The 27,536-nt window shown below is 36.3% G+C and overlaps 2 protein-coding genes across 2 annotated transcripts in view; one reads left to right on the forward strand and one right to left on the reverse strand.

The window, feature by feature from the left end:
- The window catches only part of vars1 (valyl-tRNA synthetase 1), a 15,880-nt gene extending 3,720 nt beyond the window's left edge, over nt 1–12,160 (forward strand). Inside the window, exons 2-12 of the mRNA XM_073847796.1 lie at nt 1,170–1,295; nt 1,445–1,549; nt 1,654–1,722; nt 1,825–1,903; nt 2,913–3,040; nt 3,198–3,353; nt 3,752–3,970; nt 4,494–4,605; nt 9,556–9,734; nt 10,023–10,172; nt 10,281–12,160. Of these exons, the coding sequence (XP_073703897.1) occupies nt 1,170–1,295; nt 1,445–1,549; nt 1,654–1,722; nt 1,825–1,903; nt 2,913–3,040; nt 3,198–3,353; nt 3,752–3,970; nt 4,494–4,605; nt 9,556–9,734; nt 10,023–10,172; nt 10,281–10,349 (1,392 nt within the window). The 3' untranslated portion in view covers nt 10,350–12,160. The remainder of the gene's footprint in view (nt 1–1,169; nt 1,296–1,444; nt 1,550–1,653; nt 1,723–1,824; nt 1,904–2,912; nt 3,041–3,197; nt 3,354–3,751; nt 3,971–4,493; nt 4,606–9,555; nt 9,735–10,022; nt 10,173–10,280) is intronic.
- Nucleotides 11,631–27,536, reverse strand: part of LOC141343196 (phosphatidylserine lipase ABHD16A-like) — a 29,679-nt gene continuing 13,773 nt past the window's right edge. Inside the window, exons 8-26 of the mRNA XM_073847798.1 lie at nt 27,398–27,454; nt 27,233–27,299; nt 24,371–24,457; nt 24,146–24,231; nt 23,984–24,057; nt 23,761–23,868; nt 21,432–21,546; nt 20,596–20,697; nt 20,410–20,473; nt 19,325–19,374; nt 19,076–19,199; nt 18,881–18,985; nt 18,723–18,786; nt 18,590–18,646; nt 15,273–15,335; nt 15,117–15,193; nt 14,203–14,301; nt 13,998–14,044; nt 11,631–12,159 (exon numbers count right to left, since the gene is read on the reverse strand). Of these exons, the coding sequence (XP_073703899.1) occupies nt 12,076–12,159; nt 13,998–14,044; nt 14,203–14,301; nt 15,117–15,193; nt 15,273–15,335; nt 18,590–18,646; nt 18,723–18,786; nt 18,881–18,985; nt 19,076–19,199; nt 19,325–19,374; nt 20,410–20,473; nt 20,596–20,697; nt 21,432–21,546; nt 23,761–23,868; nt 23,984–24,057; nt 24,146–24,231; nt 24,371–24,457; nt 27,233–27,299; nt 27,398–27,454 (1,530 nt within the window). The 3' untranslated portion in view covers nt 11,631–12,075. The remainder of the gene's footprint in view (nt 12,160–13,997; nt 14,045–14,202; nt 14,302–15,116; nt 15,194–15,272; nt 15,336–18,589; nt 18,647–18,722; nt 18,787–18,880; nt 18,986–19,075; nt 19,200–19,324; nt 19,375–20,409; nt 20,474–20,595; nt 20,698–21,431; nt 21,547–23,760; nt 23,869–23,983; nt 24,058–24,145; nt 24,232–24,370; nt 24,458–27,232; nt 27,300–27,397; nt 27,455–27,536) is intronic.

The raw sequence follows: 27,536 nt of genomic DNA on the forward strand, positions 1-27,536 counted from the left end.
CTATGCATGCCATGGGAGATGTCCAACTTCACTTTTCTTGTTCATCAGACCACTCTGTCACCTGTCTTGCTGTGTGTACTGGTGCATTATCATCCTGATACATGGTACCACCTTCAGAGTACAATGTCTGAACCATTGGGTGCACATAGTCAACGTTCACACCTGTTCTTACTGGTGGAATGTGCAGTCAGTGAAGATTGGCCACCAGGCTGCAAAAATATAGCCATGAACCTCCAACATTATATTGGCCAGTGTTTCAGTTTCATTGTCCAACCCCACAGAGTGGTCTTATGAACAAGAAAAGTGAAGTTGGACATCTCCCATGGCATGCATAGTCACCAGATCTGAATATTATTGTGCCACTTTGGGGTGTTTTGGAGGAGCGAGTCAGATAACATTTTCCTACACCAGTATCATGTAGTGACCTGACCCCTGATCTGCAAGAGGAGAATGGCTCAAAATGCCTTTGGCAACTGTGCAGGACTTGTATATGACAATTCCAAAGACGAAATGCTCTATTGGCCAAAAAAAGGAGGCCCAACACCATACTAACTGTGGTCTAAAACCAGGTGTTTCAGTTTTTTTGTCCAACCCCTGTACATATACATATATATATATATATATATATATATATATATATATGCATTTCAGTATAGCTTAAATATATATATGTATCTGTGTGTTTTTATATATGCATACAGTATAAATATACACAAACACATTATGTAAGCACAGTCTTTTATTTCGGATGCAATTAATTGTGATTAATCTATTTGACAACACTAAATTGTTTTTTCTTTTTTACTGTGATTGATTAATTGTACATTTTTCAGATATATGATATAGATTTTTTTAAATGATATATTTATTTTTAATTGATTTAATTTTTATTATACAACCACTGCACTGCAATGTATTTTATATATTTTGGTAGGTAGGTAGGTAAATGTGTGGGTAGGTGATGGGTAGATAGATCGATTAAAAAATATTCTAACTACATTCCTAATTTTATATTTTGGTTATATAAGCATTATATTACAATGTACAGTAAGTGAGAAAGCCTGGTTTCTTTGTGGTAGGGGTCCATATCTTGACAGTATGTCATATTATGTCATATTTTCAATACCTAGACTTACTGATTGTGTCAATTTGCAATATTTGTCTGTTAGTCAGAGGATCTAAGAGTCTTCTACCCTGGCACACTGTTAGAGACGGGCCATGATATCCTGTTCTTCTGGGTGGCTCGTATGGTCATGATGGGCCTCAAGCTCACTGGAAAACTACCTTTCAAAGAGGTGCGTTTGTATTCTTCTATATTATATTATTTTTGGAGCTCCTGGGACTGCTGAACTTGTTCTCATGTATCGAGCTGTGTCATTGCAATCAAAGCCAGGCTAACTTGTGTTTCGTAGCTTACGGTCTAAAATCTGATGTGTTTGTCCAGGTATACCTGCATGCAGTGGTACGGGATGCCCATGGCAGGAAAATGAGCAAGTCTCTAGGTAATGTCATTGACCCTCTGGACGTCATCACTGGCATTACACTGGAGGTAACTAAACCACCACATAACTACATAAGGCTACATAAGGTTTTATTGCGTGAAAATGAATTTGAGCTTTGTGTGTGTGTGTGTGTGTGTGTGTATTTGTGTAGGGTCTTCATGCTCAGCTAGTGGACAGCAATCTAGACCCTCTGGAGGTTGAGAAGGCCAAACAGGGACAGGTATAAACGAGTTTCTTGAGATTTCTTGAAATCTCTTGTGTACCTTTAGCTGATACTATGCTTTACTATGACATTCTGTTTGTGTATTTGTCTGCTCTGTAGAAGTCCGACTATCCCAGTGGAATTCCAGAATGCGGGACTGATGCGCTCAGATTTGCTCTGTGTGCTTACACCAGTCAAGGTAAAAATAAAAAAAATAATCAAAATGTTAATGTTTTGTTATTTTTTTATTTACTACTGACCTGAATATGATATTTCACATAGAGGACGTTTACATATAGTCCACAAGAGAAAATAATAGTTTGCATATAAAAATGACCCTCAAAAGTTTTCATACACTTGATTCTTGATACTGTGTTGTTACCTGAATGATCCACAGATGTTTTTTTTTTTTTTTTTTTTTTTTTTTTTTTTTTTTAGTGATAGTTTTTCATGAGTTGTTGGTCCTGAACAGTTAAACTGCCTGCTGTTCTTCAGAAAAATTTGAGGGAATCATATTCAACTATTACAGAAGGTTCAAATGCTCACTGATGCTTCAGAAGGAAAAAGCATTGAAGCATTGTGAAAACTTGTTGATTTTGATGATCAGGTTAAATTTAACTTGTTTTGTCTTTTGTGGAACATTTAAGTATTCTCTGTAGCTTCTGAATGACAGTACTAAATGAAAAAAAAAATGATATTTAGGTATTATAAGAAAAATTCTCATTAAATTCAAAAGTTTACACCATCAGTGAGTGTTGAACCTTCTGTAATCGTTGCATGAGTCCCTCAGTTGTCCTCCGTATGAAAAGATGGATCTCAAAATCACACAGTCATTGTTGGAAAGGGTTCATATACACTGAATGCTGAAAAGTGCTGAACAACCAAAAAATCTGTGGGACGTGAAGGACTTTTCTGAAGAACAGTGGGCAGTTTAACTGTTAAGGACAAACAAGGGACTCATCAACAACTGTCACTAAAGAAAAAAAAAACCACTGTGAATCAGCTGTAAATAATAAACATTTTGCAGATTCAGATTCTTGTCCGTTACAGTAATACACAAATAGAAGTTTACATAATATTATTTTAGATAAATAGCAAAAAGCAGAAATATTATGAATTTAATATTGTACTTTACAAACAAAGCATTGAAGATCATTTAAGGTATGTTTATAAGGTCATATGTACTTTTTTTTTTTTTTGTCTCCCAGGCCGTGACATTAATCTGGATGTGAACAGGATTCTGGGATACAGGCATTTCTGTAACAAGCTGTGGAATGCAGTAAAGTTTGCAATGAAGACTCTGGGAGAGGGATTTGTGCCCTGGGAGAAAGCTCAGGTGAGAAGGATGGACAGGAGGAAGTGATAGATAGATGGACGATGTGTCAGGACATGCTAGCTATGTTCAGTACTTGCAAAAACATACTCTATGTGGTGTATTGTGGACTGATTTCTCTCTCTGTTTATATCTGAACATATGATTCTGTGTCTCTCAGTTGTGCGGCAGCGAGAGCGTGTCTGACCGCTGGATTCTGTCCCGTCTTAGCGCCGCAGTAGCGCTGTGTGATGCTGGATTTCAGGCCTACGATTTTCCGGCAATCACCACTTCCATCTACAATTTCTGGCTGTATGAGCTCTGCGATGTCTATCTGGTAATAAATACACACATTTACTTTTGACCTTTTCATTTGTATATTTAATTTTGTGAGTGCACACACTTCTTAAAGGGATAGTTCAACCAAAAATGAAAATTCTGTCATTAATTAGTCACCCTCATGTCGTACCAAATCCGTAAGACCTTCGTTCATCTTCAGAACACAAATTAAAATGTTTTTGATGAAATCCGAGATATTTTTGGTCAATGCAACTAACATATTCATGGCCCAGAAAGTTAGTAAGGACATTGATAAAATAGTCCATAGTTCAACCGTAATTTTAAAAAGCTATGAGAATACTTTTTGTGAGCAAACAAAAAATAACGACTTTAACAATTTCTTGTAACCTGTTTGTTAACTTTAAGACTTGTTTTTTTTTTTTTCTGGTCTTGTAGGAGAGTGTGAAGCCGGTGATGAGCAGGACGGACTCAGAGGGACAAAAGCAGGCGGACATCTGCAGACAGACTCTCTACACCTGTTTGGATGTGGGACTCCGTCTCCTGTCTCCCCTCATGCCTTTTGTGACTGAAGAGCTCTTCCAGCGGTTGCCAAGAAGACCGGCTCAGAACAGCCCTCCCAGCATCTCTGTCACACCTTATCCAGAAACATCAGAGGTAAGCAGAGGTCAAGGATAATGGCAGTGTGTAGGCTGGTACAAATGTTCTATTCTGATAAAGAATGTCAAGACACAGGATGCAGTCATCATGGTGTTGGCAGAAAATCCATGTGCTTTATCTCAGCCAATGAAATGTCAGGTGGATTTGAGTGTTTAGTCAGCAAAAAGTCAGGACAGTGTTGCGTTCATGATGTCGCCCACACACCTCGACTATCTACTTGATGATTAAGACTTGAATCCAATAACAAGAATTGTCTGGTAAGAAGGGGAAAATCCCACAGAGAACCAGCCAAAATGAAAAAAATAAAACCAGTTTATTAGTTATGATATAGTCTTTTGTTCCATTATTATGAGTTCTTTTGAGAGTTTTATCCTGGATCATGTTTTATCATTCATTGTGGCAATCTAGTAGAATGTGAAGGTGACCAGAATAAAAATAACCTTTGAAACGATGAAAAGTTATTCTGTAATAGTTTCTGTTTTAAATGGGTTTGTTTGTTTGTTTGTTTGTTTGTTTGTAGTTCTGTTGGCACAGCGAGGACATGGATCGTCAGATGGAGTTTGTCATGTCTGTGGTCAAAACCATCCGATCTCTCAGGGCCGATTACAACCTGACCAAGACCCGCGCTGACTGTGAGATGTCACACAGTACACTGCACACTCATTTCAAACTGAATAGATGCAAATAGGGTTGCACTGATCCGAAACCTGGGTCAATATTGGTACTTATACTGACTGTTTTAAACAAATTGAGAATCGGTCTAATGTGACTGATCCAAATCCAATGCTGGATGGTTATAAAAAAAGAAATGAGTCCAATATTTGTAGGTTGTCATCCAGTGTTAATTTCGTCGATCATGACGATGACGAAAAATATTCGTAAACAAATTTTTTTTCTGTGACGAAGACTAGACGTTGATGAGCTAAAACCAATATCTGATGATAAAAACTATGCCAAAATTGATGCCACATCTTCGTTAACAAGACAAGACGGGACTAGAATGTTATTTGAAGACTACCAGACATTCAAAATACATCCTATAGGCTAAGTTAACTGTCTTGTCTTCCAAAATGTGCATCCCAATCATTAGATCATAAGGGGCGTTTGTATATCTAGTCTCAGTATGACAGCCGCAGTGGCCCCACCACCCGAAGGATTAGTGATAGAGAGTCACAATCCGTTGTCAATTAACGTAAAAATAAGTGAAGGTGTGATAGGTGTAATCATGCTGATAGAAGTGCTCTCTCGCACATATGCTCTACTTCTTCAGTTTTCATACAGAGCACGATAAGTTCTCAGTGCTCAAATACACACAGTAGTCCAAATGTCTATCGCATTGTAAATGCAGTCGGTTATGGCTTCACTTAAGTTCACATGGCTTAAGTGAACGTAAACCGGTGGATGAAAACTGAATGTGTGTTAGTATTACATGCATGCCTTTCGTCTTAAAGGGACAGCATTCCTAATTGAATGCTTATGTCATTTAATGTTAACCAACAAAAGATGTTAAATATATGTATACATGTTAAGTAAACCTACTCTACCTGAAAAATTGGTTTAATTTGTATCTCTACCCAGAAGTAAAAATTGGCATCATTTGATTCAGTCTTTTCAAATTCAATCCTTGAGTCAAATTTCTTATAAGTTTAATTGATTTGGTCTAAAGAGAGAAGAATTTATGACTATTTTTGTTTGAAGACTATAACATTGCTACCAGAATAAATGTTGTTAAGTGCAGCTTGACTAAAAGTAATGACTAAAAGTTGACAAAAATGCAATTACTTTTCGTCAACTAAAACTAGACTAAGGCTGTATCCGAAATCGCCCCCTATACCCTCAAATAGGGCACTATTTGAGGGGACAGCCATTTTAAGTGGTGTTCGAAACCATAGTGGACGTTCCCGAGTGCACTCATTCAATCCCACAATGCACCGCAAAAACGAGTGTACAACCGATTAACGCTCAACAGCTAGAGATAACCCATAATGCACTGCGAGAGTTGCGCACCGACTGAATTCCCGCGTCTCGCCAGACGATGGCGCCCGCAGCTGAATCATCCGTCCGTTCATTTTACAACGTGCTCGTCCACTGCGTAATACAGCGTACAACACAGTTGTAAATTGATTATTAAATTGTTTAACCAGGGTTTATACGTAAACTCCTTGACATAGTTCAAGATAAATCCTTTAATCTTACTACTCGAACTGTCCGTTTTAAATGATTGTTAAACAGTTAAACAGTTAGCAATGCTATACAAAAGCGGCAGTCCTTCCGGTGCACTTAGTGTCCGAATTCACTCACTCGTTTTCATTCACTCCTTCAAGTGAACTGTACGAGTGGACTAATGTAGGGAATAGTGAATAGGGTATAGGGGGCGATTTCAGATACAGCCTAAAAGTTTGAAAGACTGAAATGACTAACATCTGACTAAGACTATTAAGCATTTTCGTCTCAAGATAAAGACTAAATCAAAAATGCCTGTCAAAATTAACTCTGTTGTCATCTGATACTAGGCTTTTTTTTTTTTTAGTCTGCGTTGATTTTTTTTTTTAAATTTATTTAGGTCCCAAGCACTGATGGTGCGAGGACCCTATTGGAATTGCATTTTTTTGCTCAGAAAATTTTGCACACGCACTAAAAGTGGTGAAAATTTACATCTGATATGGGTTTCAGATGTGGGTGTGTCAAAGTGACTCAATAGCACCACCTATATAATTTTAATGAAGTGCCCCTCGAGCTACATTTCACGTACATGTACAAAATTTGGTTGACACATGCAACACACCAATACCTACAAAAAAGTCTCCCAGTATGAAGTCCCAAACCCAACAGGAAGTTTATTTTTAATTTTCTTAGCAGGTATTGTGCTGTTTTGCCATTTTCAGGCGTTGTATTTTACTAAACTCCCAAGACAATTTTTTTCAGATTAACAATATTTGTTCAGTCTAATCTAAAGACCTTCGTGACATTAAATTGTGAAGATCTTGAGTTTTCATTGAAGAGCGTGTCCGTAGCGACCTGAGAAACTTAGATTTTTCGCCATGAAACCGGAAGTTGTTATAACTCAGGCATACATTGGCTGATCTGCCCTAAACTTCATGTTTGATAAGATTCCTTACCTGAAGACATCTACATGCCCATATTCAGTTATAGTCATAGCGCCACCTGCTGGCATCAGGAAGTGATATGTTTTACACTGTAACTAACTACTCCTAGTAATTTAATGACATCAACATTATATTTGGTTAGTCTACTCTAAAGGCCTTTGCGATGTTAAATTTGAAAGATCTTGAGTTTTCGTTGGAGGGCTTGTCCGTGGCGGCCTGACAAAATTGAATGTTTCACCATGGAAAAAGTTGTTGTTTATATGGAAGCCCGTTTCCACCACTGAATAATAAAAAAAAAATATTGCGACTTTTTTTCTCAGAATTGCGAGATAAAAACTTGCAATTCTGACTTTTTTAATTGCGAGATATAAAGTCAGAATTGCGAGATATAAAGTCAGAATTCTGAGATATAAACTCGTAATTGCGAGAAAAAAAGTCAGAATTCGCAATTGCGACTTTATATCTCGCAATTCTGACTTTTGTTTCTGTTCATTTGTGACACTCTGGCAAAGCACAATAGGAAACGGAGACCTTGTCTTGTTAAAACGACATATGTCATAAAAACGATATGATTGTCCGCGCTGTCTTCGCCACAGTCCTGACATAAAGGAGGATCTGCACGCTGCTGAAGTTATAGAAATACACTGTTTTAAGTATTTTAATGTAATGGTTTCAGTTGTAGCAGCATGTTTATTAGGATTAATCTGTCTACAATAACTGCACTCAGACCCAGAGGATATAACTAACAGCAAATCCAAATACTAACCGAAAGAGAAAAAAAAAGAGAAATGACAAACGATTTGATTGTATTATGATGATGATGATGATGATGATGATGATGATTTCGTTCTGTCTTAAAATGGGAAAAAAATTAAGCCAGAATTTTCGGATTTTTTGTTAATTTTTCATCTTTACTGTCTGTACCATCATGCAGAATAAATGTTCATCTGATGTACCGCTCTGCAAATTAGTCACAATAACGTTTCTTCATAATAGTTGGCTATATTTCTTGCAAATATACATCTCATATAATGCGCAACACTGCACTTCTCGGTTGGCGGCGCTGGCGCGATAAATAAATATAAATGTCTTCTTTATTTTATGGACTTCCACAATAACAACACAACGTTACAAAATGCTTTTGTAAAAATACAGGGTGTGCTGTCGCAACTTATGTCTATAGACAGCTTGAAAGGTCTACTTCAATAAAACAATAGGAAACAAATTGTGTTTATTTAATTCGTATAAATCCAACAAGAGGTAGTGTACAGTCTTTCTCGTAAGTAATGTAATAATATAAAATTTATATATAATCAGACTAAGTATCAAGGCCGCCCATGCATGTTAAACAAATATTAAAGCAACAAGCTCTTGTTTTACCCACGACCAAAAATACGAAAAATCAAGCTTAATTTTCGTTTTTCTGTTTCTCAAACAAAACTAAATAATAATAATAACAATAAGGTATGATTATTAGACGTATTATAATTTTTATATAATATGTCTTTAATTCATTTTTGCTCTTATTTCGATTTGCAGTTACATTAAAGTCATCCAAATTGCGAGTTTATATCTCAGAATTCTGACTTTTTTTCTCGCAATTGCGAGTTTATATCTCAGAATTCTGACTTTATATCTTGCAATTCTGACTTTATATCTCGCAATTCTGACTTTATATCTCGCAATTGCGACTTTATATCTTGCAATTCTGACTTTATGTCTCGCAATTCTGACTTTATATCTCGCAATTGCGACTTTATATCTCGCAATTCTGAGAAAAAAGAATTGCGAGATAAAAAGTCGCAATGTTTTATTTATTTTTTTTTTAATTCAGTGGCGGAAACGGGCTTCCATATGTTTAAGCTCAGCCATACAATGTCCGATCTGCCCCAAACTTAACATGTTCAATATGAGTCCTGGCCTGAAGACATCTGAAGGCCATTATTCAGATATAATCATAGCGCCACCTGTTGGCAGCAGAATGTGTCACGTTTTACACTAACTCAAGCATACCATGTTCTATCTGCACCAAACTTCATGTTTGATAAAAGTGCTGGCCTGAAAACATCTGCATGCCAATATTCAGTTATAGGCATAGCGCCACCAGCAGGAAGTATGGCACATAAAAATAACACTTTCCACCTGTATTTACCACTTTAGTGAAAAGTGAAAGTCGTGACGTATTGTCAAGTATGGTGACCCAAAGTAGTGTAGAATTTTAATATTGGCCATGTACACTGTTGTTCAAAAGTTTTTAATGTGTGTGTGTGTGTGTGTGTTTTTTAAAGAAGTTACTTATGCTCATCAAGGCTGCATTTATTTGAAATGTATGGGTCAAAATCATATATTTTTTTAATGCCAAAAATCATTAGGAAATTAAGTAAAGATCATTTTCCATGAAGATAAACCTAATTTTTATTTAGTAATATGCATCGCTAAGAACTTCTCTTCTCTTCTTTTCTCTCTCTGTCTCAGGTTATCTGCAGTGCATAGATGCTGATACTGCTGCTCTGGTCCAGACATACAGTCTTCAAATCCAGACACTGTCTTACTCTCAGGCTATTTATCCGGTGGTAGGGGGCGACAGCACTATCCCACAAGGCTGTGCGGTGGCCATCGCCTCAGATAAATGCACTGTTCACCTCATGCTGAAGGTAAAATCTTAAGAATGTTGTTGCATGATAAGAAAGGATTTTTACTTTATTCTGATTGTCATAATCCCACCACAGCTGCCAAACACATCATTAACCAACCGGAAATGAGAAGATAAAGTGAATTTAAATATGATTCTCTAAAAATAACATCAACACGTTCTCAACAGCCAATCGTCTAGTTTGGCTTGGTGTCAAGAATTCATTTCGCCCTCCTACAGCATCACATCTGAGCTTTCTGTGACCGTAAATCCTGTGTTCTGTGTTTTTAAATCCTTTCCTATGAATCAGGGTTTGATTGACTTGGAAAAGGAGGTCACTAAACTTGCAGCAAAACAAGGAGAGCTGGAGAAACAGATGGAGAAGGTGAAGGAAATGATGGCTAAGAACGACTACAAAGAGAAAGTTCCTGTTAAAGTGCAGGAGGCAGATGCTGAGAAGGTAAGTAGGATTGAGTGGAAGCAATTTGTCTGAGAAAATGGTGTTAAATTATAGTTTTCTGCCGTTGCTTGTCTTGAAGAAAAGTGCTATTTTTTTTTTTCTTTCCAGCTGAGGCAGAATGAAACAGAACTGCAGAAAGTGAAGGAAGCCATTGAGAACTTCAGAAAGATGATGTAACGACTCTTAATCTTCTATTTTTCTATCATTTATGATTCTTTTCCATTCAGATGCTTTTGGTCTCTCTGTCTAATGTATGTCAGTCCTGCCTACTTAATAATAATGTGGGGAAGCTTGATTAAACATCAACCTTAGGTGGAAATTTATAGATTTTGTCTTTTGTTTCACTGTATTATGAAGTCACTAACCCACACACGTGTATATAAATCTGTTTACAGGTTAGCATTATTAATATAAATACAGTTGAAGCCAAAAGTTTACATACACCTTGCTGAATCTGCAAAATGTTAATTATTTTACTAAAATAAGAGAGATCATACAAAATGCATGTTATTTATTTTTTATTTGATTAAGATATTTCACACAAGACATGTACATATAGTCCACACAAGAAAATAATTGAATTTATAAAAATGACCTTGTTCACCTATTTTTTTGTTTGTTTAGTCACAGTTCCTCATGAGTTCCTTGTTTGTCCTGAACAGTGTGTATTTGAACCTCTTTCCAACAACAACTGTATTTTGAGATCTTCTTTTCACGCTGAGGACAACTCATATGCAACTATTACAGGAGGTTCAAACACTCACTGATGCTTCAGAATGAAAAAAAAAACATGCATTAAGAGCCAGGGGTGAAAACTTTTGAACAGAATGAAGATGTCCATTTTTCTTATTTTGCCTAAATATCATATTTGTTTTTTAGTACTGCCCTTCAGAAGGTACAGAAGATATTTACATGTTTCCCAGAATACAAAAGTTAAATTTAACCTGATCTTCAAATTCTAAAATTTTTCAATTTCGCTCTTAATGCATTGTCCTTCTGAAGCATCAGTGATCGTTTGACCCTTCTGTAATAGTTGCATATGAGTCCCTCAGTTGTCCTCAGTGTGAAAAGATGGATCTCAAAACCATACAGTCATGGTTGGAAAGGGTTCAAATACACAAAAATGCTGAAAAACCAAAAAACATTTAAACGGTGTTATTTATATTAATTCATCTATTATTTTCTCTTGTGGACTATATGTAAATGTATTTTATGTGAAAAATCTTATTCAGGTCAGTACTAAAAAAAATAACATGCATTTTGTACAATCCCTCCTATTTTGGTAAAATAATTAACATTTTGCAGATTCTGAAAGCTGTATAAAAACTTTTGACTTCAGCAATGCTTGTTCACATTTTCAAGAAACAATACCATTTTAATTTAGTTTTCAAATAAGAAACTTTTATTTTGTGTCAACCACAAATAATGACATGATTAAAGACTTAAAGAAACCACAAAAAAAGTACCCCCTGGTTTTATTTAATATTCATATGCAATATAACATTCAGACCATTAGTTTACGATACGATTTGTTCATAATAATTACAGTGCTCCACAAAATAGAGAGGATAAAAATAAACACAGATTGAGAAAGAGGCAAGAGATCTTTGAGTCCTGTCACTGAGAGTCTTTCAAAAGAAACAAACATCACAACAGTGACGACAAACCTGAGCATCGACACTTTTCCGATCTTCATTTTCACTGCGATGGAGGCGGAACACAACCAAGAAACTATCAAACCATGCGAAACAAACATAAATGACTAACCCTGTCACATTTAGACAAATGACTAGTTCTAAACGCCTCCCTGCCGCCCCACAGCACTGACTCAAAAAGTACCGGTGTGTGATTCCCTTCGACCTCTGACCTCCAGTGCTCTCTTCCTGTTAGTCATATTAGCTCTCTACAGTTTCCAGGGAGGCCTGAATTCAGTAATAGGGAGTGGAGTGCAGTGTGTCGTCTCAAAGTTTCGCATATACTTTCGTGCCTGAGAGAGAGAGAGAAGAATGTCCTGTTAGATTAATGAATTTATATATATATATATACAGTAGTCAACATTCGAAGTGGATCAAAACCTTTCATCAAATTTGTCCTAAAACCAAAAAGAATACCCATTCTTATCTTAGGACAACTTTTGATTAACTTTTTTGATCCACTTCGAATGTTGACTACTGTATATATATATATACATACATACACGCAGTCAAGCCTGAAATTATTCATACCCCTGGCAAATTTGTATTATTTTTATTCAACCAGCAAGTTTTTTTTTGATTAGAAATGATGCAGAGGCAATGTACAAGAGGCATGATTGTGGAAAAAAATATTACTCATCTTTTATTTACATTTGAACAAAAAGTGGCATGTCCAAAATTATTCACACCCTTCTCAATAATCAATAGAAAAGCCTTTATTGGGTATTACAGCAATCAAACCCTTCCTATAATTGCTGACCTGCTTTTTGCATGTCTCCACTGGTATTTTTGCCCATTCATCTTTAGCGATGAGCTCCAACTCTTTCAGGTTGGAGGGTCTCCTTGCCATCACCCTGATCTTTAGCTCCCTCCACAGATTCTCAATTGGATTTAAGTCAGAACTCTGACTGGGCCACTGCAAAACGTTAATGTTTTTGTCTGCCATTTCTTCACCACTTTTGCTGTGTGTTTTGGTTCGTTTGGGACGTGCTGACTGCCTGATGTTGTTGTTGTTGAGAATTTGGATGTATTGCTCCTTTTTCATGGTGCCATTTCCTGTGATTTGATTCTTTTTTACCTCTCTCACTATCCTCCTGGCCAGCACAGGTGTCACTTTTGGCTTCCGACCACATCCTCAGATTTTTCACAGTGCGGAACGTCTTGTATTTTTAAATAATACTTTGGACTGTAGCCACTGGAACTTCAAAACATTTAGATATAGTCTTATAGCCCTTTCCTGACTTGTGAACAGCCACAATGCGCAGCCGCAGGTCCTCAGTGAGCTCCTTTGTCTTAGCCATGACTGTCCACAAACCAACAGCAGAGAGCTTCTGTTTTTCACCTGTTGAGTTGATTAAAACAGCTGTTCCCAATGAATCAGGGTAATTAGGATGCTTTAAAACAGCTTGGCAGACTATTTGGAATGGTATAGAACTTTGGATTTTCCCATTGACTGTGACGGTTTGCAAAGGGTATGAATAATTTTGGACTTGCAACTTTTTGTTTAAATGAAAATACAAGCTGTCTGAGAAATTTTTTTTTCTACAGTGAAGCCTCTTGTACATTGTCTTATCTTTTGGGAGAAGCCTGTGTCATTTCCAGTCAAAAATAATAATTGGTTGCATAAAAGTAACTTTAGGTCAGAAAATATATATATACATATAATATATGTGACCCTGGACCACAAAACCAGTCTTAAGTCGCTGGGGTGCCAAAAATCATTAAGAAATTAAGTAAAGTTCATGTTCCATGAAGATTTTTTGTAAAATTCCTTCTGTAAACATATCAAAATATAATTTTTGATTTGTAATATGCATTGTTAAGAACCTAATTTGGACAACTTTAAAGGTGATTTTCTCAGTCTTTTTGATTTTTTTTGCATCTTCAGATTTATGATTTCAAATAGATGTATCTCAGCCAAATATTGTCCTATCCTAACAAACTATACATCAATAGAAAGCTTATTTATTGAGCTTTCATATGATGTATAAATCTCAGTTTTTTTTTTATAAATTTAACCTTATGACTGGTTTTGTGGTCCAGGGTCACATATATATATAGAGAGAGAGAGAGAGAGAGAGAAAGAGACATTTTTATTTACTGGGTATGCTCTGATACTTTTGTAACATACCAAAAATAAAGCAAGCTGCCTTCTGCCCTCGAGTGTCATGTCTTCACCTGAAACAAAAGACGGGAGATCAGATCACCAACAGTCAATTGTTTGTTTTAAGTGTAAACTGTAGCTACAGCAATGGAAATCACTGTTGAATGTCCTCGTTTCTATCACACCAACTCATTCTGGATGTGCGCATGGCTACTGTGTATGAAGCACGTACCAACACTCCAGGGGAACAGGGTCTCTCTGTCTGTCTGATAGGACTGCAGCACAGACAAGCACCAATCATCATCTACCTCATAGCCGGTGTACACCGATTCTAAGGAATAGAGGAAAAATTAGTCACTTTTAAACATTCTTTTAATAAAGCCAAAACAGAGAACAAACCCAAACAGAAATTCTGTCTGATAAAGTTTACGTCACAATTCTTTTCATATTAAGGTATTCATAACCAGTGCTATGTCCAAGATTGAAATTGAGGTGTTTTCAAACTTGCTTAAATGAATATTATGCCCAAATGAGCTATATTGTTTGATGTACAGTTTACATTAGATGTGGAAAATGCAAACAGCATCACGGAATCCAGTCATAAAAACTGAATTTACTGTATAACATCTCTTCTCTTAAATATGGTTTAATCATCTTTTAAAACTTTGTTTTTGTGAAACCCTGTATCTGAACTTTTTTTTACAGTCCATTTACAATTCAATATGCTACCTGAACACTGCCCTGTAACACTCATACACTATTCAGTTTATTTGTCCAGGTCTTAAAAAGTCTTACATTTGATTACAAAATCCTGCAGATACCCTGTCAACAGAATAATTATTCTATAATTATTAAAGATTTCTGACCCATCTTCACAAAGCAGAATGAAACCATAATGTCAGAATTCTGTACATTCAAACTTAATTTAATCACTTTCCTTTCACTTTTCCATTGCTTGGAACCCATTTTGAAAAGCCCTGTTAAAATAGTTAAAAATAAACTAAAATATTTCATAGACCAATCCGGTGTTTGCAAACAGTGATGATATTTTTTGTGGGCGGGGCCTATCTGGTGGCAGACAATGACAGTTTCAAATAAGTAATATAAATAAGATATTATAAAAAATAATTAACTATAAAATCACACCCTCTTCAATCGGTGTCCCTGCTGCGAGCCACTGCCTGACTGCCCTGATAGCATCCTCTGTCATGACCTTAGGATACCTGAGAGACACAGAAAGAGAGATGAAACAAATCGATAGAGCAGAACCAGATTAATCAGTCTGTGTGAATTGTGTCTGACCTGTACTGGAGTAGTTTGAGCAACAGATCATTCCCTCTGTTAGACATGATATCCTCTGGACCCCTGTATCAAACAAAACAGAACACAGCCATGTCAAGATCAACAACAATTTCCGTTTGCCTCCACAAACATGATTTATCTTAGAGCTGGGCGATATGGCAAAAAAAATTATCACGATAATTTTTTTCATATCAGTCGATATCGATAATTACCACGATAAATGTCAAATCTTTATAATTATATCTATCAATTTTAAAGGCAGATTTTTACTCTCGACAGTTAATTATTATTTATGGTTTATTGTCAGAACAGGACGAATACTTTCCTAACAATAATCAATTGAGGTAGAATATATAAAACGTTTTTATAAAAATAAGAACTGTAAAATGATACAACACTTGTAACATGGCTCTGACTGTAAATGCAGAGTTAAAGTGATTTTTAAGTATATTTATCATTCAACAAAAATAAGAATAGACAAATCTTTTCAGCATGCCAATCCCTTTGTGCAGCTGATTTAACACATTTTGTAAAATGTTTTAGCTGTCTGACAATATAAATAAAATAATAATAATGGCTCAGGGCTCTACACTTACTTTTCTTGCTAGGAGCACTTGTGTTCCTAACTTAAATTTAGGAGCAGTCAAAATTTTAGGAGCACATTCTAAACAATAATCGAAACTCTTTATTAAAAAAACAGGGAAATTTTGTTTTTTGCCTTTTCATATGTTTAATGAGGCTCAGAGGTGAGTGCAGTCACAATCATAAATTCATGTTGAGATTAATGTAAAATCTATAATATAAACGTTTGAAAACAGAAATATTAAAGATTTAAATAACTGAACAGATCTGCCAGCAGGTGGCGGCAAGGCACTGATTTAGTTACTGAATCATATCAGTCATTTGATTCGTTTGAACGGATGGTTCATTCGGGAATAAAGCGAGTGACTATCGTTATGAATGGGAAATTGAATCATTTCACTAGATTCGTTTAAAAACGCACGTTTCATTCATAAACTAAACACCGCTGTGTTTGAATGGAGATGCGCGCAGTTGTGACTTGTTTCAGATTACTTTTGACGACGAAATAAAGCAAAATCAGGCATATAGTGTTGTAGTCAGTCAATGTAAGTCACTTAATAATAACTTCTTGTTTATTTAACTGCTGTATTAGATCAATATCTCATTTACAAACCACCTTAAAATTATTAAAAGCTGTCACTCATCTTAGTTCGCCATATGACAAAGCTCTATTATAAACAACGACGCTCTCTTTACTGCACAATCAGTCTCTTACTTACACTCTCTCTATACTTTATGAAAGGATTTGTGAGATCTGTCTGTGATACATTACTCAATGTTGCAAAAACACGTAGAAACCTTTAAATCTCCGCTGAGCGCAAACACAAATATGCTGATCGGGTCAGTCGCACATGGTGCTCCTAAATATTTTTTACAGTCGCACGTACTAACTTTTAGTCGCAAATGCGAGTGAAATGGTTGCACTAGAGTCATGTGGCTGTAAACTAAATACTGCATGCGGCATCCGGAATAGAGTTGTGACGTTCGCGAACGAACCGATTCTTTTGAACGGCTCATAAACATGAACGATGGGAGCCGAGTCGCGGCTGGGGGGGAGTCGTTCTTTCTGTCGTTCTTTTTTCCTATGCGTGTTTCACACAGATGCACACAAATTATTCCCAGATGGTCTACTACTTAACTTAAAGGTGCAGTGTGTAGATTTTTGCGGCATCTAGTGGTGAGATTGTAAATTGCAACCAACGGCTCCCGTCCACCGCTCACCCCTCCCTTTACAGAAGCTACGGTGGCCCACACGGGATTGAGATGTCGTCGTTTTAGACAGCAAAGAGTAATTAGGTTTCTTTTAAAACGTAAATTAAGGAATTATATTTACTTAATAATTCAATAAAACAATGTTATTGTGAATATTACAGTTACATGTTCATCATTGTGTCAGTGTTTTTCCGCTAGAACAACAGTGATGAAACGCGATCTGTAGAGCAGTTTGTCCATATAGGGCTACTGTAGAAACAATACGGCGACTTCCATGTGAGGGGACCCGCGGTCTATGTAGATATAAACTGATAATTCGAAGGTAATAAAAACATAATGGTTCATTAAGTAAGGTCTTTATACACCCCTGAAAACATAGTTATGTATACTATATTGCATTTCTGTCTAGAGATCATCTTAAATATTACACATTGCACCTTTAAGAATTCGAAGTGCGGATCAATGCACACTCTAACGGCTAATATTGCCCACAACACGTTGCGCGGTGAATGAGGATCCGATTAGAACTACAAACACGCATAAAAATTGTTTAAAAAAAAAACTACAAACATGGCGGATACGCGCTACCAACGGACAGGTAGAGAAAGGGGTTTTTGAGATAACTAATCAATGTGTAACCTAATAAATAGTATTTAAATAATGTTATCCATGGTATATTTCATGTGCAGCAACATTATGAACTTTTATAATGATAGGTTTGGTCATAAACTTTTAAATGCATCATTATGCAAACACGAGCAAAGTTCTCGGCATAAAAGACTCAATAAGAATGTGCCTCTTCATTTCTCTCTAATACGGTGGGAAATCAAATTAAACGAAATGTAGATGATATTAACTGACAAGGCAGTTTAAACAGTGACAGGATTTAGGTAACTAAGCAACAGACGAAGTAGTATGTCCCAAAGCTTGCCTACTTTTCTGCTACATACTCAAAAGTATGTACTTTTTCTTCACAAAAAGAGTACATACTTTAAGGGCATAGTATAAGTATGCGAATTGGGACGCAGCAACACACTTTGTACTAAAGGTGAATCCAAAATAGTGATGCCACTGTCTAAGCAGAGGGATGTTGTGCAACCCTATGGAATATAGTCCACACATGACAAATGAGGTAATATCAATATTTCAGAATAATTCAAACTACATTTAATTATTTGACTACAAATCTCACCTCATAATTCCTACCAGTGATTATTTCCAGGATAAACTGAGATGCCCCCAAACTGGCTTCTTAAAACTGACTAAATATTTAAAAAGAGCCAAAAGATCGCCAAGATCCGGATCCCCTCAAAGAGCCATAAATCCCATCACTAATCCGGAAGTGCAGGCTGCAAAATGCCTGCGCAGCGTTACGCACAGTGCGTAAACATTATCGAGCACTTATCGAACTGTCATTATCGTTTTATCGAAAAAAAACAAAAACAAAAAAAAACTATATCGTGATAATTATCGTTATCGAATTATCGCCCAGCCCTAATTTATCTGTGTCCTGGATAGCTCACGTGGTAGTGATGATTTCATCTTTGGTTCTTCTGATCAATAACACTGGTCCCTGGTACCTGAAATGAGAGCCAAACTATTTAGATAGAGCTCATGCTGTTAATTTAGTTTTTACTATTAAATCATGTGACTAACTTGCAAAGCTGATCAGCATTGTTCAGATTCATGTACTGCCTCACCGTATGGGTGACCAGTGGTCCTACAGAATGGAAACAAACACATTCAATCATTAATTCTTATTGTGGGTCATTCTTTAGAAATCTGAGTAGAGATGTAAAGCATAAACCACTTACTCCAGCTGTCAGGCATGACCTTGAGCGCAAGGGGTAAAAGGTCATCAAATGAGGCATCTAGAACCAGAGCTCGGATCTCTGGATAGGACATCACAGCCCAACTGGCTAAAATAAGGCAGCACATTATTGAATAAAATAAATGAGCAATGTTTTCTGATCTGTGATTGGCTGGTTTACTGGTGTGGGATTGTTTACCTGTGAAGCCCCCTATTGACCAGGCGTACACAATAATGTCACTCAACTGGAAGCCCAGTTTGTGCACAGCAAACTGAATGACGACGTCCATCGCATTGGCCTCGTTTTGAGGAAATGGAACTCCCTGAAAAAGCAGAAGAGATTTTACATTTGACATTTTAGATAAAACACATAGAAATGTGTCTATAGTGTGCACTGCATTAATTGTGTGCTGTTATGCAAGGTTAATATGAGGAACAGTTGTCTTACTGTACTGCCGCCAAACCCTGGGTGATTCCAGCCCAACACCGAGTATCCACCTGTAAGCAGACAAGGAAACAATTTGACATGCATCTTAATGTTTAAAGTCAAAAGTTTACATACACCTTGCAGAATCTGCAAAATGTTAATTATAAACATCATGAGTCCCTTGTTTGTGCTGACCAGTTAAACTGTCCACTGTTCTTCAGAAAAACTCATCAGGCCCCAAGCTTTGGTTTTTTTAGCATTTTTGTGTATTTGAAGCCTTTCTAACAGTGACACTGTATGATTTTGAGATTTATCTTTTCACACTGATGACAACTGAGGGACTCATACGCAACTATTACAGAAGGTTCAAACACTCACTGATGCTTTAGAAGGAATCAAGAGCTGAGGGGTGAAAACGTAAATGTAACTTATTTTGTCTTCTGGGGAACACAATCTTCTGTAGCTTTATTCTGAAAGTCAGTACTAAATGAAAAAAAAAAAAAGATATTTAGGCTAAATAAGAAAAATGTACACATGCTTGTTCTGTTCAAATGTTTACACCCCTGGCTCTTAATGCATCGTTTTTCCTTCTGAAGCATCAGTGAGTGTTTGAACCTTCTGTAATATTTGCATATGAGTGCCTCAGTTGACCTCAGTGTGACAAGATTTATCTCAAAATCATACAGTCATTGTTGGAAGGGGTTCAAATACACAAAAATGCTGAAAAACCAAAGGATTTGTGGGACCTGAAGGATTTTGCTGAAGAACAGCAGGCAGTTTAATCACTAAACTATCACTAAACAAAACAAAAAACACCACTGTGGATTATTCAGGTAACAGCACAGTATTAAGAATCAAGTGTATTGTAACCTTTTGAAACTTTTATAAATTCAACTATTATTTTCTCTTGTGGACTATATGTAAATGTCTTTTATGTGAAAAATCTTATTCAGGTCAGTACTAAAAAAAATTCAGGTCAGTACTTGCATTTTGCATTAATCCTTTTTTTTTGGTCAAATAATTAACATTTTGCAGATTCTGCAAGGTGTATGAAAACTTTTGTCTTCAACCATATAACACAGACACATTAGGCCGAACACATTTACCTTCCAGTGGAGTGTTCATGCAGCCGACTTCATAGAATCCTGCGTTTCCCTCACAGCAGATCACCTGTGATGGACATTATTTCAGCATTGGAAGGCTAGAGGTAATATGTCTTTTTCTATTTCCTTTTTTATGGTCTCTTCTGCTCTGTTAGCAGCACATTTACTTCACACTAATCACATTCTTACCAGAGTTTTTCCAGCTTGTCCTCCATCTTTCCTCCGGTCCACAAACATGGTATCAATCTCATTCCCATCACAAGCCACCAGTTTGTTCCGCTGACTCTCATACTGAACAAAAACACACAAATAATCTATGAATTTCCATATACAGTAAAACAAAAATAACGACTTTATTCAACAATTTCTTCTCTTCCATATCAGTCTAAAGCAGGCATTTACGAGAGTACCTCGACACATGCGTGTGATGCGGTATTGTTATTCTTGGGGCACAAAAAGTATTCTCATAGCTTCATAAAATTATGGTTGAACCACTGATGTCACATGGACTAATGTAACAATGTCCTTACTACCTTTCTGGCCCATGAACGTGTCAGTTGCGTTGCTGTCTATGCAGGGTCGGAAAGCTCTCGGATTTTATCAAAAATATCTTAATTTGTGTTCGGAAGATGAACAAAGGTCTTACAGGTTTGGAACAACATGGTGAGTAATTAATGACAGATTCTCATTTTTGGATGAACTGTCCCTTTAAGGAAAAACACAATTCATCTCTAATTGATTTTTTGGGCAATACAAGCACATCTGAAACCTACATATATAATGCAATTTTATGACAAAAAATACTGAGTAGGAAAAAATTCTTCAACAAACACTGTACTCAAAAACTCAAATTCAAGATAATTTACCATTTTATTTCTTAATTGCTTTTTTTTTAATCCCTGATATTTTATTTTATTGGTTTCTTCATTACCATGAGATTTCAAAAATGTAAGAAGCTGCATGTTTTCCTGCGAAATGTTTTGAATGTGTTGTAGTATGGGTTTGTAGTTGTGTTTGTGTGTCACCTCTTCTACGAGTCTGGCCTGGCCCTGCTGTAACATGGGTCTCATGGCCTTCTGCAGCAGACCGACTGAGCCTGGGTACAGCATCCTCCGGCCGAATGAGTGTGCTATCAGATAACTACACAGAACACACAAACACATACAGTATGAGAAACTATGATGTTGCAAGACTGCTCATGTATATGTAAGAGAGGTCTACTGGTGACCTCTAATCCAAACCTAGAGTTGCAATCGAAATTATACAACCCCCTTGACCTGCAAGACATCTTGCTCCAGAAAACATTTTGTGAAAACAATTCAACAAAGCCATCAGTACACTATTAGAGAAAATGTATTAATACACATTTGAGTTATTCTGAGAATGTGTTGATGAATAATGAAAAAAATATAATTGGCTCTAAATGTTTACGTTCAAAATTGTTCAACTCCCAAAAGTCAAATTTGGTGCAAAAAAAAGCACCAATAAATGCTTTTGAAGTCCTTAGAAGCTTCTGTCACCGCTCTACTGCAATCTTGGCCCATTCCTTGCCTGAAAAAGCTTTCAGATCACTGATAAATCTGGAGAATGAACAGGCCACTCAGGAACATTCTATGACTGATCCCTGAACCAAGCATAAGTAGATTTGGATGTATACTTTTGTCCTGCAGGAAAGTCCATTGATCCTTGGCTTCAGTCTTTGCACCAAAAGCATCACAATTCTTGCCAAAATGGCCTGATATTTCAAAGAATCCATGATGTCATACAGTCATGATTTCCACTTCCTGCAACAGTAAAACACCCCCATAACAGGACTGATCCACCTCCATGTTTGACGATGGAGATGATGTTCTTTTGCTTATAAGCTTTGCCTTTTTTTGCACCAGACATACCGTTGATCCATAGATCCAAAAAGTTCTAGTTTGGACACATCACTCCATAAAACATTCTTCCGGAACTACACAGGTTTATTTAAATGTATTTTAGCATGTTCAAGTCAACCTTTTTGTTCTTCATGGTCATCTGTGGTATTGGGAAAGATGACCCAACAAGTGTTCTTCTTATACACTGCATTGAAATCTTTTTCCTCCTTTTGTCAGGTCATCTTGCAAGTCTTTGGCTGTACGTTGCAGGGTTTTATCAGTTGCTCTGAACAAACATTTTACAATATTATGCTTTTTTTGTTCAACACCCTCAAAGGTTTTCTGGTACAAAACATTTTTAAACTAAGGAATAAGGCCGCCAGCTGAGTCTCTAGGAACTTTTAATGTCTTGGAAATCTTCATATAGCCTTAGACTTTCTAATATAATAAAACAATTTCTTCTCTATAGCTTTTGTGAGAGCTCTGTTGACTTTGCCATATTTGCTACTCAACGTCAGCACATGCATAGGCTAAATGTATGCGTAACAGCTCAAGCTAAATCAGTTTTTTTATAGTTTCTAAAGGCTTAATTGTGTTTTAAAGGGGTCATTGGATGCGAAACTAACTTTTACATGTTGTTTGAACATGAATGTGTGTTGGCAGTTTATGTACACAACCACCCTACAATGATTAAAATCCACCCAGTGGTATTTTTTTAATCTTTAAAAGTAATATCCCACATAATAACCCAACATCTGAGCCGCTGAAGACACAGAGTGTTAACGTTACTTTCATTTTTAAAAGGAAAGTGCCGATCCCGATCGACATATGCCTCTGTGTAAGTTCAAATCGTTCCTGATGCAGCTTCACCCACAGCAGAAGTGAGTATAAAGGTTTTTTTATGCATCTTTGCAAACGGCCCTGCTTAATAGTGTGCTAAATGCGACTAAACGCGGCTAAAGTAAACATTACATCTTATAATCCCACAGCAGAGAGGAGCGGGGCGGGGCGAGCAGAGCTCATTTGCATTTAAAGGGACCAAGCAATAAAATGAGTTGAGTTTTTGCAGAGCTGATTTTGGTAAAAGGCTGTTTTTTACACTACTATTGTGAATTTTTAACCAAAGTATATTATAGACTTTTCATTAAGACCCTAAAGAATCATATGAACTTGTGGAAAATGGGCATCTGATGACCCCTTTAAGACATTTTGTTCCCTACCATAAAAATAAGTGACTTAAAAACAGCAGTGTTGAATAGGGGTTGAATAATCATGACATAGCTGTGTCGTCAAAAATCCTATAAATCAAAAACATTACATTATATACTGACATTATCACTTTTAAAAAGCCAGTAAACTGTTATAGATGCAAATTTTAGTACTGCAGTCTCTGAAGGGGTTGAATCATTTTGATTGCAAAAGTCTGTATTTGTACAATCCTAACAGTAACAGATTTGCAGTGATCTACCTTAATGTATTATAATTCACTTACCTTAAGATGTGGCATGGTAGTGTGCGAACTGAATTTAGCACACTGTCTGCTGCTCCTCTGTGTTTCGGCTCCGGCCTCAGCAGGGACACACCACCTTTAGACAGCTTCCTGCAGTCAGAGGAAGTGCAAAAACATCACAAAGAGTTAGCCAATGACGCCTAATTAAAGCAAACTCCTCTAAAACTCAAAGATTAAGAGAAAGAGGGAAACAGGTTTTACTTACGGACTACTAACTTCTTTCCAGCTGAAATCTACAGGCCAGTGTTTGAAGTCGAAGTCAAAACATGCAATTTTTTTCTAAATGGGACAGAATCAACATTCATTTAATGGATTTATTGAAGCAAAGCTCTATGGGAATGTTCCTATGGCACTGCTTCGGTCTCACCTTGTTGCTAGGCGTGTTGTTCTTCTTGGTCTCCTCCAGTATGGTGATAAACTGAAGGTACTCTGGGTTTCTCCAGCGTCCCCAACCTAGCAACAGCACAGTAGCAAAAACACAAACAAGCACAAATCATGTTAAACCTACAGCTGTATTAAACATTATTTTAAAAGGTACGGAAATTAGACAAACATTACTAATAAATATACAATAAAAGTAAAATATTGTCACCTCTCAGACAGGCCACTCCTAGTAGACAGACCAGCGCTGTGCCAACATACTGACTGACAGGAGCCAACTTACTGCTGCAGATGTACCCTATAAACATACATCAGTATTAATCATCTCTGATCAACAGCCCACAATACCTCACCACATTATTAATTATTCATTCATAAATACTACTCGAGTCTCAATAAGAATGGACTGGCGTGAAAGATGCAAACTGATATTATTGGTTTTCTGAGATGGTTTAAATGGCGGACATACTTTAAAAACAGTAACTGCAACTTTTTATCTTACAATACCGATTTTATTTCTCGCAATTTTGACTTTCTCAGGATTACGCGATACAAACTTTCAACTCTGACTTTTTTCTCAGAATTACGTGATACAAACTTGCAATTCTGATTTGAAATAACTCACAATTGTGAGTTATAAAGTCAAAATAGTGGGATATAACTTAAAATATTAGTCTTTTTTTCCCCTCAGAACTGGACTTTATAACTAAAAACTTTATATTAATTTATATTTCACAATTCAGAGGAAAAAAAAGTCAGAATTGCGAGATACAAACACACAATTCTGTGAAAAAAGTCAGAATTGCGAGTTCATCTCACAATCCTGTCTTTATTTCAGAATTGCGACTTTAATTGTTTTTATCACGCAATGCTGAGAAAAAAAATCCTAATTGCGAGTCTATGTCCTACAATTCTGACTTTGTGTCTCTCAACTCTGACTTTTTAAATCCCAATTGTGAATTTATATCCTGCAATTCTGACTTTATATCTCACAATTCTGACTTTATTTCTTGCAATTGCAAGTTTATATTCTGCAATTCTAACTTTATCTTTATCCCAATTGTGAGTTTATATCCTGCAATTCTGACTTTATAACTCACAATTCTGACTTTATTTCTCGCAGTTGCGAGTTATATCCCACAATTCTGCCTTTATAACTTGCAGTTTATATTACACAATGCTGAGAAAAAAGTCTGAATTGCCTGTTTATATCTCATAATTCTGACTTTGTAACTCGTAATTGCGAGTTTATATATTGCAATTTTGACTTTATATCGCACAATTCCGACTTTCTCACACTCACGAGTTATATTCCACAATTCTGACTTTATAACTCGCAACTGCGAGTTTATATCCTGCAATTTTGACTTTATAACTAGCAATTGTGAGTTTATGTCACGCAATGCAAAGACAGAATTGCCCGTTTATATCTCTTAATTCTAACTTTATAACTCACAGATTTTATTTCTTGCTATTACGAGTTTATATCTCACAATTCTGACTTTATAACTCACAATAGCGAGTTTATATCATTTAATTCTGAAAAAAAAAAGTCCAAATTGTGAGATAAAATTTGCAAAATTTTTTTTAAATGTTTTAATTCAGTGAAACGGGCTTCCATACAGTAAAAGTAAAAGTAAATCAGATCATCACATGCCATCATTTTCCAGCAAATATGTTTGTGGTTGTGATAGCTCTTATAGATTTACATTATAGATGTGTCATCACAGCCTACATATAAATCAGTCTTAAATAATACTTAATTTTGACTATGTACAAAGGTACTTTTTTATTATTATTATTAACATACGTTTAGTAATGGTAAAAGGCTTAAATTTAAAGAAACTTTGAACAGACATGAATGACAACATTTTTATATGTTTAGCCAAAATGCAACACCAAGTATAAGGGGTCAAACATTTTTTTGTATCGTTCTTAAACAGTGAAGCTGATTTATAAATAATATATCATGAATGCTTGGGTTTCAAGAAACACATTTATCAGTTTGTGGTGGACATACTGGCTCCAAGGTTGCCAGGTTTTCACAACAAAACCCGCCCAAATGATACTCAAAACTAGCTCAACTGAGTTTCTGAGGGGGTCTCCTGGTTAAAATTGCATTCCGGGGGCTAAATATCATGTTATTCAGGGTCGCTTCAACCCACAGACATTAAAAACAAACCATGGCAGTGGTAAAGCGGCCCAATTCCGTGGGAAAACCGCAGACTTGGCAACACTGACTGGCTCACCTGGAGCAGCAGGGAAAAAAAATCCTTTATCTTGTTATTAGTGGTAAACAATTAAACTAATCTGTAGATATAATCTGTTATGTAACTTCATTATTAGCATCGTAACCTAATTGCACCTCAGTAGTGCTTGATTGTCATTTAATTAAACAGTTATCATCACAGAATGCCATTAACCACATCTTTGTAAAGCACAGACTCTCTTGTCCAAGAGAATACAACATACTCAACATACTCTCTAACCACAATACACTCCATTAATGCCAGAATATCAATAGAACATACAACTACAGTACAACCACGATCACATAACTACATCATACTGGATTCAAAATTAAAATACAGTATTTAAACTGCATTGTATTTACCTCATTCAGCACATAATATCACAATCTTTGATTCAGCTATTCAAATGCAAGAAGATCATACCTTAATCATGATGTAAAAGAGCTCATTTAGTTCTTAAACTACAGCACAGCTCATTCACAACCCGAACATCAGTGCTCCTCAGGTTTGAAATCTCTTATGAACCAGACTAAAAATACATACAGCACTGCTGTGAGAGCATTAGCCTGTGACTCATATGATATGATTACACCTGCTGAACCGAACCAATCAACACCTGCTTATGTAATAACAATACGATCTGCATGCAGAAATGCACAGTCTTTTGCATTTTATTGGCATAGTAATTAAATGGAAATGAGAACAAACATAAAAGTGTACTGGTGCATCTTCTTATTACTAGACGTTTTGGATAATCAAATTAAAATTTTAGCACACAAGAAATAGCTTTGCGGTTATATGATGCTGTATTTGTGTTTTACCTTTTCTGTAGAGATAACAGAGGAGCAGTGGAGAACTGTAGTAAGACAGAGACCACAGCACTGAGGCCTGAAGGACAACACATGACAGTGATTAAACTTCAAATTACAACAACTTTGGCTTATCTTAACAGGAAAATGTGCAATGAAACATGACTGATCACATACCCAACCGAGAATGCTGTCTGTGTGCCTCTCCAAACCTCTGGGCTGGTAATTCCAGCCCTACATAAGATAAACACATGCCAGTTATGATAGTTTTTCATCATTTTTGCATATAATAATACCACACATATTGTTACAATAG

This window comes from Garra rufa, chromosome 9, assembly GCF_049309525.1.
Source record: "Garra rufa chromosome 9, GarRuf1.0, whole genome shotgun sequence".
NCBI classification, from domain to species: Eukaryota; Metazoa; Chordata; class Actinopteri; order Cypriniformes; family Cyprinidae; genus Garra; species Garra rufa.